The sequence below is a fragment of the Paroedura picta genome, chromosome 4 (genome assembly GCF_049243985.1).
Source record: "Paroedura picta isolate Pp20150507F chromosome 4, Ppicta_v3.0, whole genome shotgun sequence".
In the NCBI taxonomy this organism is placed as follows: domain Eukaryota; kingdom Metazoa; phylum Chordata; class Lepidosauria; order Squamata; family Gekkonidae; genus Paroedura; species Paroedura picta.
This window is the reverse complement of record NC_135372.1, coordinates 72,126,683-72,139,536: the sequence shown is the minus strand read 5'-3', so window position 1 is coordinate 72,139,536 and position 12,854 is coordinate 72,126,683. Positions and strand designations below refer to the sequence as shown.

At 40.4% G+C, this 12,854-nt stretch overlaps 1 protein-coding gene across 1 annotated transcript in view; it reads left to right on the top strand.

The window, feature by feature from the left end:
* The window catches only part of CTH (cystathionine gamma-lyase), a 32,359-nt gene continuing 19,505 nt past the window's right edge, over positions 1–12,854 (top strand). The window contains exons 1-5 of the mRNA XM_077333367.1: positions 1–343; positions 4,338–4,419; positions 6,042–6,137; positions 10,867–10,976; positions 12,317–12,448. Of these exons, the coding sequence (XP_077189482.1) occupies positions 176–343; positions 4,338–4,419; positions 6,042–6,137; positions 10,867–10,976; positions 12,317–12,448 (588 nt within the window). The 5' untranslated portion in view covers positions 1–175. The remainder of the gene's footprint in view (positions 344–4,337; positions 4,420–6,041; positions 6,138–10,866; positions 10,977–12,316; positions 12,449–12,854) is intronic.

The window sequence follows — 12,854 nt, the reverse complement described above, 5'->3', positions numbered from 1 at the left end:
CTGCCTGCCTGCCTGCCTTAATGCCGCTGCCCGCGCCACCCGCGCCAGAGCCGCTGGATGAGCAACGCGCGGTGACTTTGCATCAGCCTCATCGCCGCCGCCGCCGCCGCCGCCGCCGCTTCGCGCCTGCGTCTCCCGAGGGACCAGCTTGCTGCTGCGCTCGTTGCTGCACCTGATGGAAAAGGCCAAGGAGAAGAGCCCCGGCTTCTTGCCGCCCTTCAAGCATTTCGCTACCCAGGCCATCCACGTGGGGCAGGAGCCGGAACAATGGACGTCTATGGCCGTGGTGCCCCCAATTTCTCTGTCAACCACCTTCAAGCAGCGGGCGCCGGGAGAGCACTGTGTGAGTTGGAAGGGGATATAAGACAGGGATGTAGTTGTAAGCGGGGGAGGGAGGGGGGAGCAGAAATGTCTCTTCTTCAGTTAGCAATTTCCTGCAATGCTTATACTTTCTGCGTCCTCCCCGGTCTCCACCTCCTTTTTGGTTATCTACCTCCATCATCAGAACGCCTCCCTTGGTAGGCCTCCTCTTCAACCTGCTCATTCCGTTCCTCCTTTCACTAACTCTCTGTCACTTCATTAAAACAACTCTTTCCTTATTGTGCTGTGCACTCTACATATTTCCTCTCCCCCCCCACACGCACTCTCCTGCTTCTGCACACACAGTGCCCTGTGGGTGTGTATTTTGAGAATATAAGTTTCAGTTTTACATTAATCAGAACTGTAAATTTCAGAAATTACAGCACTGACATTATTAATATGAGATTATGAGAGATGCTGTTTTTGTTGTAATAACCTTTAATTTCTAATTATACTGGGGGGGGGGAATCAAAATAGCACCAGATCTGTAGGGTGATCTTACATATGGTTACTATAGACAAATCCCATTCTGTTCAATCAAGCAGTCTCCTAGGTAAGTATACATATAATTAAAACTCTAGTATAATGTCATTAGTGATGATGACTAGATCACTAATTAATTTGCCTGCATTGTATAAATCATAGATTTATCCTAAATGGAATTATTAGGGTCTAGCAAGAGAATGTTGCCCATTTAATAGAAGTAAGATTGTGATGTCCCCTATTTTGGCTAATTTCCCCTTATTGCCTTACATTATGAAGTTCAAAAAAGTTGCAGCTGCTTGGAACCAGGAAGTCTTTAAGGGGGGAGATGCTGTGTATCATGAAATCAGGAAGTGAGAAATTCCCTGAATCACCATAACTGCAGCACGCTTGAGAGCAGGTGTCCCTTGCTTTTCAGGAAAACTCAGTAAGACTAGGCGGGAGGCATATGGGGAGGTTATCTACTTCCAAAACAACCAATCACGTATATGTAATTAAAGTAAAATGAACAGGTTTTTAATTACCGCAGAAGGAAAAAAACTGGGTTATTCACACTTGAAATAACAAACTTTAAAACACATGTCCTACCTAGATTAATTCTTAGAGAAACTCCATGTTAAAGCTTTTCTTTGAAATACTTGAAAATATTTTTGTGATTTCCACCTGACTCCAGAAATGTTGCCATAGAGCAATGTCTGTCATGCACAAGGTCTCATTAAAATGGGATTACGGGGACATCATTAACCCTGCATGTAGTTGAATTTTATTCTAATTTAATAATTTGTGCAAGTTTTAGTCAATTGTATCTGCTTGGTACATACTAATATTCTCAATGTAAATGGACAGTTCTGCAGAAAAAAATTCTACTGTGGATCTTCTTGGGCAACAATATGAGCAGAAGAAATTCTGTAAATGTTCCAAGAAACAAAGGAAATAGACATATGTTTGAAGTCTGTTCTCTTAGGGAATCTTGGCTGTACCTGTACATCATTGGCTGTTGCTCTGAAGCAGTCATTTTCAGATGGATTTTCTTGTGTGAACATGTTACAAATTATTGCTATCATGCAAAGTAGCATAATACTGGCCAATGTGTAGTGACAGCCCTAATGTGTTGTATCTGGAATATTTTCAACCACCACCAAATAAGCTGTTACATTTAGTAATATATAGGCCTTTCAAATGAAATTGCTTTAAAGGAGATCTAAAGGGAAGAGGGTTGCAGGTATAACTAAATAGGAAACTCAGTCTCCTGGTCATGATACACATGCATGCCAATGCTTTCAGTCAAATGAAAATGTCTGGATTATTGTCATGGTTCTGAATAATGTGAATAGCTTCAAGGCAGAAAGGTAACCAAGTAAGGCTGAGTCACTTGAACTCTGCAGATTTCAGTAGACTGCATAACACAATCCTGCTTTGTCACGTCCTTTTGATGATACAATACTGTATAGAAATTGCATAAGCAATTGGGTGCTTTCCAAGTATTGTACAATTTGTTATTTCAGGTTGACATCGGAGAGCATCTATGTTTTAAAAGCTGTGCAACTTAATTGACTTTTTAAAGTTTAAGTTAAAAAATTAATGGTTAACTAATTGTCTCATAACCATTAATCCAGGCAGGAGCAATTGAAGTTCAAACCCAAGATAACACAAGCATTCTTTCTGAACAGAACAGTCTGTTCTAGTGTAAGGTATACACTTTCTCCCAAGGTATAGCTTAAATTTATTCCAGTTGATAGAACCAGAAATATAAATAATATATATATTCTAAAGTTAATATAATATTGCATGAAGGGCTGTTCAGGTCAACAGCATTTCTTGTAAAAGTGTTTGCAATAGGTCATTCTGCCAAAGAAACAATCTCCCATTCAGTTCAAACAAGCAGCTTGCCTCTTTGGTTCTGCTGAAACATGAAAGTGGTTGCTGCTGCATGCAGTTCTTAGTAGCACTTGATTGTCTGCATACAGGCACTTTACCAAGTAAAATGAGATATGTGAAATTCGTAAAGTACATTTGCAGAAGACTAAGAATGGGAGGGTAATTAAATAAATTTAACACCAACTATAACTATAAACTGCCCTGAGCCTCCAGAAGGACGATATATAAATATAATATGAAATCAATCAATCAGTAAAGGATTTCCCTGCTGGGATTATGTGATACCTACATCTCGTCATTGTGCAATCTGACAATCAAACTAGTTACTTTGCATTTTTAGAGCAATGCTGTCTGTCTGCTTATGGTGACTTTTGGTACTTTTACCAATCTGTTTTTCTTTTTGAGTGGGCAAACATTAGATGTCATTCCCTCTATGAAGTTTTTTGGCCTCTTCTTATTGGGTCTCTTATAGTTTCTACTGATCCCTTGAGCTCTTTGTAATTGTTTGCTATGTGCATGAGGTCCTTATCGGTGGGTTCTCCTTCTACCAAATCCATGGATTTCCTGGCACTCAGGGTGTGGGGGCAACCCCCTAGAATCTCCTATCCACCAGTGCCATGCTATAGTTCCTATGTAAAACAACCCCCTTTCCTTCATGAGGTTCCCTCTTAACCTACACCTGTACTTGTCTCTTTCTGAGCTCTCAGGGTTTTCTATAGCAGGTTTGTAGCGTCTGACTCCTGAAGCATGTGACAGGTTGTCTCAAGCTGAGCAATCCAGCCGTTCATGTGGCAGACTAAAAGGCAGAGTCCAAGGCTGCAGTGATAGTTCTTCCCCTTGCCTTATGAGCACAGGTGACTCAGCCTTGAGTTTTGTTTTATACTATGGGGTCTTTTCTGCATCCTTTTTGCCTTTAGGAGTTTTCATGCCATATTTTGTAGTGTATGGGAATTAATTTCTGTGTGTCTGTTGGCCCTTTTTAGCCCACCACTGGAGTTGTTCTACTGATGTTTTAAGTTCCTGAAATAGGGGAAATGCAGGTCTTCTGAAGGTCATATTTATTGTCAAACTTGAAAGCCTGGGCAGAGCCTTCCTTGAAGCCAAGACAGAAGAGAAAGTCCCTCCTCTAATTATGCTTTGAATTTAGTCTAGTTGCCTGGTTCTGACATGCAAATGTATGTCTAGGCAAAACAAATTCTCTTTGTATTAGCATTGTGTGTACCTGTGTAAATAATCAAGTAAAACTATTGGTCAGCTCCTAAATGCTTAAAAATACATGCCTTTGAAGGTGTCTTATGCTGAGTCAAATCACTGGTTTGTGAAAGTCAGTACTGTTTGCTATGGGGCTGGCAGTGGTTCTCCAGAGTATCAAGTAGAATTCTTTCACCTACTGCTTGCTTTGTTAAACTGGGTATGCCAGGGTTTATACCTGGGACCTTCTGCATGGTGAAATCTTTCCTTTTAAAAAGGAAAATCAGAGCAGGTTTTTAGGAGTCTATGTTCATGAGTGGATTTTTGTATGGGAGAACTATGGGAGAGTAAATTTAATCCCTGTTAAATATTTCATATTTTCCACAAGCATTCCATTAGCTACTGAATTTTTCTGTCTTTCCTAGGGTTTTGAGTACAGCCGTTGTGGAAATCCTACACGAGATTGCTTGGAAAAGGCTGTGGCAGCACTAGATGGTGCAAAATATTGTAAGCTATCAACATTTTTAATATGAAAAATAATGATTTTCTGTCTTGTGAAGTGATGTCAATTTGGATCAGTAGTGCCTTGGAAAAGAAACAATAGCACTGGGTAATTTTGGCACTATGCTTTTGACAGTTTTTTTCAATGTGACGGACTGCCCGCTCCGCCCCCCCCCCCCCAAAAAAAAGAGATCTAGAGGGCTGTAGGTTTGGGTTTTTTATTATTAAGAGGAAGCATCAATCTCCTAGTCATGAGGCATATACTTGTGAGTGGCTTTAATCAAACATGAATAACCAGTATGTGGGTTCAAGTACTCTACACGCAGTAAAGCTACAGATAAAGGTATCCCCTGAGCAAGCACCGGGTCATGTCTGACCCTTGGGGTGACGCCCTCTAGCGTTTTCATGGCAGACTCAATATGGGGTGATTTGCCAGTGCCTTCCCCAGTCATTACCATTTACCCCCCAACAAGCTGGATATTCATTTTACCGACCTCGGAAGGATGGAAGGCTGAATCAACCTTGAGCCAGCTGCTGGGATTGAACTCCCAGCCTCATGGGCAGAGCTTTCAGACTGCATGTCTGCTGCCTTACCACTCTGCGCCACAAGAGGCTCTCTACACACAGTACAACATACAAATTTAAGAGCGTGGTACCATCGAGATGCTCTTCAAGCTCCTATATCTTCTCCATCATGTTGTCCGCATGTTGGAGTTCAGCCTGCAGGGGGCGGAGCATAGACAACTTGTACAATAATTTACACAGATACTCTATCTCTAATTTCTGTTTGGTCATTATACTGGCATAGCTGATTTGTTACCCTCTTAAGCAGTGCCTGGTTGTCCCTAGGATTTATTTTTACAGTCATGTTGTGACATAATGTAATGTAAAACATTTGCTAATCTAATCTTCATATGTAGAGAACATGGAATTTGAAATTGTGCAGATATACATATGGTGACCACTGCAAAAAAAAGTATTCTGTAGTCTGGAAGTGATTCTTGATAAAACCATGGTGCCAACTTTAAGTCAGAGCCATCAACTTAATGCCAGGTTCTATGGAAATGTGTGGCTCATGCTGCCTGCTTTTGCCTCTGTAATGCAGAAGTATTAGATGCTCCTTGTTGTCTTTAAGATGTCCTATTTATACTTTACAAGTTTAAAAAGGGTACCCAGTCATTTTTTCTAGTTATACATTAATCTGGAAAAATACCTGACCCAGATATTACTGTTGGGGAATAAACTGGACTGATCTTCAGAAGCTTGAACATTTGTGGCCTAATCATCAGAAAATAAGAACTCATTCGGCTGCCTTTCCTTTAGTGTTGTCAAACTGCCGAGCTGCTTTTGTTCTGGCCAGTATTACCAATTTCTTATGGCTACTATATGATATATGATACGATGAAAGCTGATCCATTGCTGTGCTTTTGCTAATGTTTTTCTTTTTCCTGTTTATTCTTTTTATCTGTTATGGAAACATAAACTTGATCTAGAAATTCTGTAGAGTTAGTTATCATTATCAGTTGAAAATAATCTGAGTCTTTGAATACTGATGGTATGTGCTGTAAAAAAGGGCAATTATTTTTTTTAATAAAATATTAATTTAAGATTTCTTTATTTTCTTTCAGGTTTAGCGTTTGCTTCTGGATTAGCAGCTACACTGAATATTGTTCATCTGCTAAAAGCAGGAGATACTATTGTATGCTCAGATGATGTCTACGGAGGTGAGCCAAGTCCCTGTGTCGTGGTAGAGAGGTGTTGCAACATGTGCTCCCAATAATGTATATTCTTGGACATGTGTCAGCTCTAATTTGGGCTCAAGATAGTCTCCCAGAACCACAACCAATTTGGGGGGTATTAAGCTCATTGTCAGGAGAAATCTATTCCCACTTCCATTGCCTGGCTAGCTTGGAAAACTGACTCGCAATTAGGGGAAGCAGAGTATGTGATTTTAGGGATCTTTGCTAGGATAGTGTGCAAGCAAGCTCAAATTGTTTCCAATAGGCTACCAGTAGCAACAATTCATTTGATATGTGGTGTTGGAAATGAGCTAGTAGATAAACATGGACTGCCAAAAAGTCAAATGGCTTTAGATCAAATTAAGCCTGAACTCTCCCTAGAAGCTAAAATGATTAAACTAAGGCTGTTGTACTTTGGTCACATCATGAGAAGACGCTGGAAAAGACAATAATACTAGGAAAAGTTGAAAGCAGCAGGAAAAAATGAATACCCACAGTGACATGGATTGATTCAGTAAATGAAGCCACAGCCCTCAGCTTGCAAAACCTGAGCAAGGCTGTTAATGATAGGCTGTTTTGAAGGTGATACATTCATAGGGTCTCCATTAGTCAGAAGCAGCTTGACGACACTTAACACACAAGAAGAACCAGATCTTCTAAAAAGCAAGATTTGGAATTCCTTGAAGGAATTATAGGGCCAGGTGAGTTGAAAAGGTACTCAAACATAAGAGCAATGACTTCTTTGTGTTCAGAAGGACATGAAGAGGTACAGGAGAGAAAGAAAAAGTGAAAGCCAAGCCTCTGGCTGAGTGAAAATTCTGCTCCAGGGAATGGTCACAGGGAGGAGTGGGGGAGAGAGGGATTTAAAGTAGTTTTCAGAAAATGGGGATGAAAAGAAAAGGAGTTTTTCTGTACTGTCTGCTGAGCTGGGTAGATAAGGTGAGTTAGGGTGAGTTAACTCTGAGTTGATGGTATGTAGGCAGGCTGGCCAAAAGGGCTGGGAGGATGAAGACTTTACGCATGCCTGTGGCCGGTTGCGAAGAGACATTCAGGAAAGGTCCATAAAAGATAATCAAGCCCACCTGCCTGCTTTATAGTAATTAGATTTTACACTCAGCCTGACTCCTCAAGTGCCCCCCTCCCATGACATGCAGATGTTCCGATCAGTTAATCAGTCTCCTGTGTTAGCATAATCCAAGGACAGCTTTGACTTCACCTTCAACGCGTCAAGTTACTAGATCGTAAAACATTTGCAAAGGTGAATTTACAAAAATGGAGTCAAGATGGCCACACACAAAAAGGTCCTTGGTAATGATCTGGAATCCACAAGTCTCAAACATACTTAGCTGGTTTGCACAATTTAAGACATTAAGCCTAGAAGCTGCCTTGTACATCAAAAACCATCAAACATCAAGACACAACAGATTTTGCTTTCATATTACCACAAGGGACTTGAACAGAGGCAGTTGACACCTCAAGCTGTGAGTCAGTGAGCAAAGTAATAATATAATAATAAAAGTGAATCGGACCTCAATCTGAGAATCACTGTTACTCTTTGTCCTTTTTCGATTTTTTGTGTACCTCATAATAGGGTATTCATGAACCTTTTAACATCCCCAATACAGTAACCTGGAGACAGTAATAACTTTCATTACTTTTGCTTCAGGCACAATTGGGAACTCCTTACAAGTTAATGTACATGTACAGAAACACAAAATGCATTAACTTTTTTGAAAACAGAAGGATTTTTAACTAATACTTCTGAAAATCCCCCCCCACACACACACACACAGGAAAACTAGGCCTTATGTTCTGACTTTTAACATAATGTCTAGTTTAAGACTCAGATGCTGTTGTACCCAAACCTCCTGAATCTCCTTAATTCAGCTTTCAGCTCCTGATCCATTAGGATTGCTATACCCCACTTGCCAGTTGGTTGGATCCAGCAGATCCAAGTCACTAAGTTCTGGAGCACTGAAGATCTGGTTGCAATGGGCTGCTTATCAATCTGTGTGTTATTATGCTATTTCTAGAAATTGTGGGAGTGAACTAGGCCAAGCTATTATTTACACTGATCTGCTACTGGAGGTGGCTTATTTACACTTAAGATTATTATCACTTTAGACTTCTATGCTGCTGCTGCTCCCCGGGTCACTGGTTCGTGGCAGCTTACAGCATTTTAAAATACAATAAAATCAGTAACATTAAAACAACCCATACATATAAAACAACCCAACATTAAAACAACCCATACATAATCCTACAGCATCATCAACATACATAATTAAGATACAATATCACAACTAGATCCAGCTGGTTGAGAGCATGAGGCATTAAGGTTTTGAGGAGGAACCCCAGGTGGCAATTCTCACTATCCTGGCCTTAACCAAACGCAGAAGTGTTCCATCTTACAGGCCCTGTGGAACTGAGGCCATTCCATAGAGGCCCTTAGCTCTTCTGGAAGCTCATTACATCAGGTCGGGTCCAGAACCAAAAAATCCTTGGCCCTGATCAAGTCCAGGTAGACATCTCTTGGACTAGAAACAACCAACATATTAGTATTCAAAGAGCAGAGAGCTCTCCAGGGGGCATAGGCAGACAGGCAGTCCCTCAGATCCGCTGGACCCAGACCACATATAGCCTTGATGGTCAAAATCAATACCTTGAACCAGGTCTGGAATTCAATCAGTAACCAATGCAGCTGCTTCAGTACTGGCTAGATGTGGGCTCTCCAAGGTGTTCTAGCCACATTTTGCACCTGTTGCAATTTCCAGGTCAGGGACAAGGGTAAAGCAAGTTACTGATGTCTAATCTGGAGCTGACTGTCACATAGATCACTGTCGCCTGATAGGGTGCTAGTAGCCTTGCCTGGAAGAATGCCAACTGGGCTACTCGGGTGATCTGTGCTTCCATAGAAAGGGAAGCGTCAAAGATCATGCCCAGATTTCTGGCAGGATGTGCAACCTGAAGTTGCTCACTGTCTAGGCTGGGCAAACATACTTCCTGATCAGAGCCTTTCCTAACCCTAACCCACAGGACCTCCAACTTGGAAGGGTTGAATTTCAGGTGACTCAAGAGTCAAGCTGTCACTGCTTCCAAACATCTGGGATGCCTTTGTCTGTTTAAAATAAGACAGATAATAAATATGTTTCCATTTAAAATAATTGATGATGCCTTAAGGCAGCTTGAAAGATATTTATTTACTTTATTTTATTTTATTACATTTTTTACTGCCCTCCCTTGTGGCTTAGGGTGGTTTACAATGAGGTAGTTCAAACATATCATGATAACAGAGTACTATTAAGAACTATTTTTTCTGCTTGTATTTCTATACAGTAGTTGCTTTCTAATATGACTTCACTAGATAAAAGGTTGGAACACTTACTTATCAGGAATCTCTGTACTGCTGCCTTTCCTGGTGCTACTGCATAGAGCTGCTGGGACAGCAGCCAAGAGCAATTGAGCAGCATAGGTATCCTCTTACCCTAGTCAAGAACTGGTATCGCCTAGCTATGTGTCCCTGTTTGACTGAGCCTTTCATGTAGCAATAGAAGGGAAAACATGTTTGCCACAAAGTCTGGTAGCTCCAACAACATTTCTGCTCTGTTCTTAAACTGGTATTAAACTGACATTATCCGTGCTGAGATAGAATCCTTTAAGCTGTGTAAAACTGATCAATTATATATGTTATCCAGCCAAGTGTTTTATTTCTGATTTTTGTAAGTCTGCATTGCTTTGGGTTTTCTTTGTACTTTCCTATTTAAATAATACAGAAGTTTAGAAAAAGGAAGATATATGCCAGAAACATGAAGGAAAGCTGGATTCCTTGTTTGCGATAGGGGTATGCATTACACATCAGTATTTTTCGGGTATTTTACCAAATATATTTGCTACTTTTCTGCTACCCAAAACGGCCAATCCTAAACATCCCAAAAATATTCAGAGTTCTCAGTCCCTTTAAATGCCTTCAAAATGAACTTTTAGCTTGGAGAAGGATCTCTCATAACTGTTGGCTGAAATGTCAAGAATTGTTATTTTATTTGTTAAAAGACTTGAAGGCCAGTTTCAGGACTTAAATGGCATATAATAATTTATAAAATCAATTTAAAGCACATAAATTTAAAGCACATGCTTTAGGATGCTTAGGGCTGATCCTGCGTAGAGCAGGGGGTTGGACTAGATGGCCTGTATGGCCCCTTCCAACTCTATGATTCTATGAAAGCTACTGTAAGAAATGGAGGGCAAAAACATAAAAACAGTTGGGTTTAGATAAAACTAGAATCAAATCAGCTGTAACACCAAAAAGCAGTTAAAAGTTACCCTCCACTACTTGCTCCACAAAAGCCAGAATACCTCAGAAGTTTGGTGCTGGATATTAAGCTGATATTCGCGAAACACACAAGGAAGAAGGGAAAGGTAGGACTGTATTCCTAGGCATACTTACTAGAGATGAAGTCCAAGAGGGACCTTTTGATAAAATATGTAGGATCAGATTGTAATGCTGTCACTGCATTGCTTAGGAGTCATGGAAGATTCATGGAAACCAACATGGTTTTATAGCAGTGGTATTTGGGATACATGTGTTAAGCCTTCTACATCCCAAATCATTTGTACCTCCAAATAGATGGAATCATATCTATAATGTTATGTTCTCAGTTTTTCTCATAATGAAATTGGTTTAGCAAATCATGCATCTCTCTCTTCCTACCCTTAGGTACCAATAGGTATTTCCGGAATATAGCATCAGAGTTGGGCCTGAAGACGGTTTTTGTTGATTGTACCAAATTGGAATGTCTTGAAGCTGCAATCACCCCAGAGACAAAGGTGACAAATCAAGATGGGTAGCCATGTTAGTCTGCCTGTAGTTGTAGAAAAGAGCAAGAGTCTAGTAGCACCATAAAGACTAACAAAATTTGAGTTTTCATGGAGCACTGTTCACTTTTTCACTTATCTGAAGAAGTGAGCAACAGCTCATGAATGCTCTCACCCTGCCACAAATTTTGTTAATCTTTGGGGTGCTATTGGACTCTTGCTCATTTCTACTGATAAGGTGAAAAAGAAATGCTTGTAAAGCAGTATTTTCAGTATGCTTGGAATAACTATTCCCAGTTCATTGCAGAAGGGCATGGTAATTAGTTGGCCTGACCATGACTACTCAGAGGAAGACTTTAAAGTTACATAGGGCACGTATCTTTGCCGGCTGTGTTGGTGTTATAAGAAACTAGCCAAAAAGCCCTTTGTATCACAAAAAAACCTGTGGCATTATAGGGCTGCAAGCTCATTGTTTTGCAGTGCCAGTTCCTCTGAAACTTGCTTTGATGGTCCCTCTTATCCGAAGGGGTTTTTCTTGTCCCCAATGGGTACCAATTACAGACACGCTGCCAAAGGATACCAGAGTGATGCCTGTAAATTCCCATGGTATATATGAATGCATGAGGTGTCTTCTGATCTTGACTGCAGTTTTTAGAGGCAGCAACTGCCAATTTGGCAGTTTTGGTTGCTCAGAGGAAGCGTTTCTAGGACAGTCTAGGGAGCTTGAGGTTAGTGAACTCACTTGAATGGAATAGGCTGTCGCCAGTTCTCCTGCCTGATGTTTTTTTTCAAGCCTTGAGGACTTGATGTCATTTGTCAATGTGCTCCCTGTCAATGTGCTCCCACCTCTCACCTGCCCAGCAAAGAGGGCTATCCTGTGGTAGCAGAGCTGAACAGGAGAATGCTGCCATGATATGATATCTTTGTGCATGAAAAGGTGTAACTACTTGAAAGATTTACTAACACATGTTCTGCTACAAATATGCTTATATCCTTGTTTCTGAAAAGACTAAAGTGCCATTCATAGAAACCTAAAATCTGAAGGGACAAGACAGCCATATTCTACAACCACTTGCAACCTATCCCCTTAGCAGGACCAATAATGGACAGCCTTCCAAAAATTAAACTAAGTAGGTAAAGATGAAATATTTTGTCACACCGGAGAAGTCTTATTTCTTTGAGAGTACATGTGAAAGTAACGCATTTGCTATAATAGGAAAATCTGTTCGGGGATACAGCAATGAAGGATGCATGTATGTAAAATAAGGAAGAGAAAGAGATCTGGAATATACAAATTTTATAACTGTTCATTTTATTACCTTCACTAACAACTTACCCTCTCCAAATAACAGCTTGTCTGGATTGAAACTCCCACAAATCCAATGATGAAGGTGATAGATATTAAAGGATGTGCAGATATTGTCCATAAACATAAAGGTGTCCTCTTGGCAGTTGACAATACTTTTATGTCTGCTTATTTCCAGGTAAGCTGATTGCCTGGAGCTATACTAGATATGTCCCAGGCACTGCTTGTTTTGTTTATTTCTTTGGTTTTCATAAAGGTCACTGCAGGAAGAAATCAGCAAAGGGAAACTCTGGGTTTGATTTCTTTTTCTGTTTAAATCTACTGGCTTTGGTGCTGAATGCTGGATGAATGGTTAGGATTTTATCAGAGCAGACATAATTCTATGTGCATTTTCATATGTTGTGAAATCGAACCAGCTTGACATTCTTGGCATCTAAAGGTTTCTGGCATGAAAAGCCATTAAACGTGTAACAAGAACTCATAATATGGTGGATATTATGTTTCATCTTTCCTAGAGAGAGTAGGTTGGATATCCTATTTCATCTTTCTTACAGCAAGTTAACACCATGACCCTTATCCTTTGC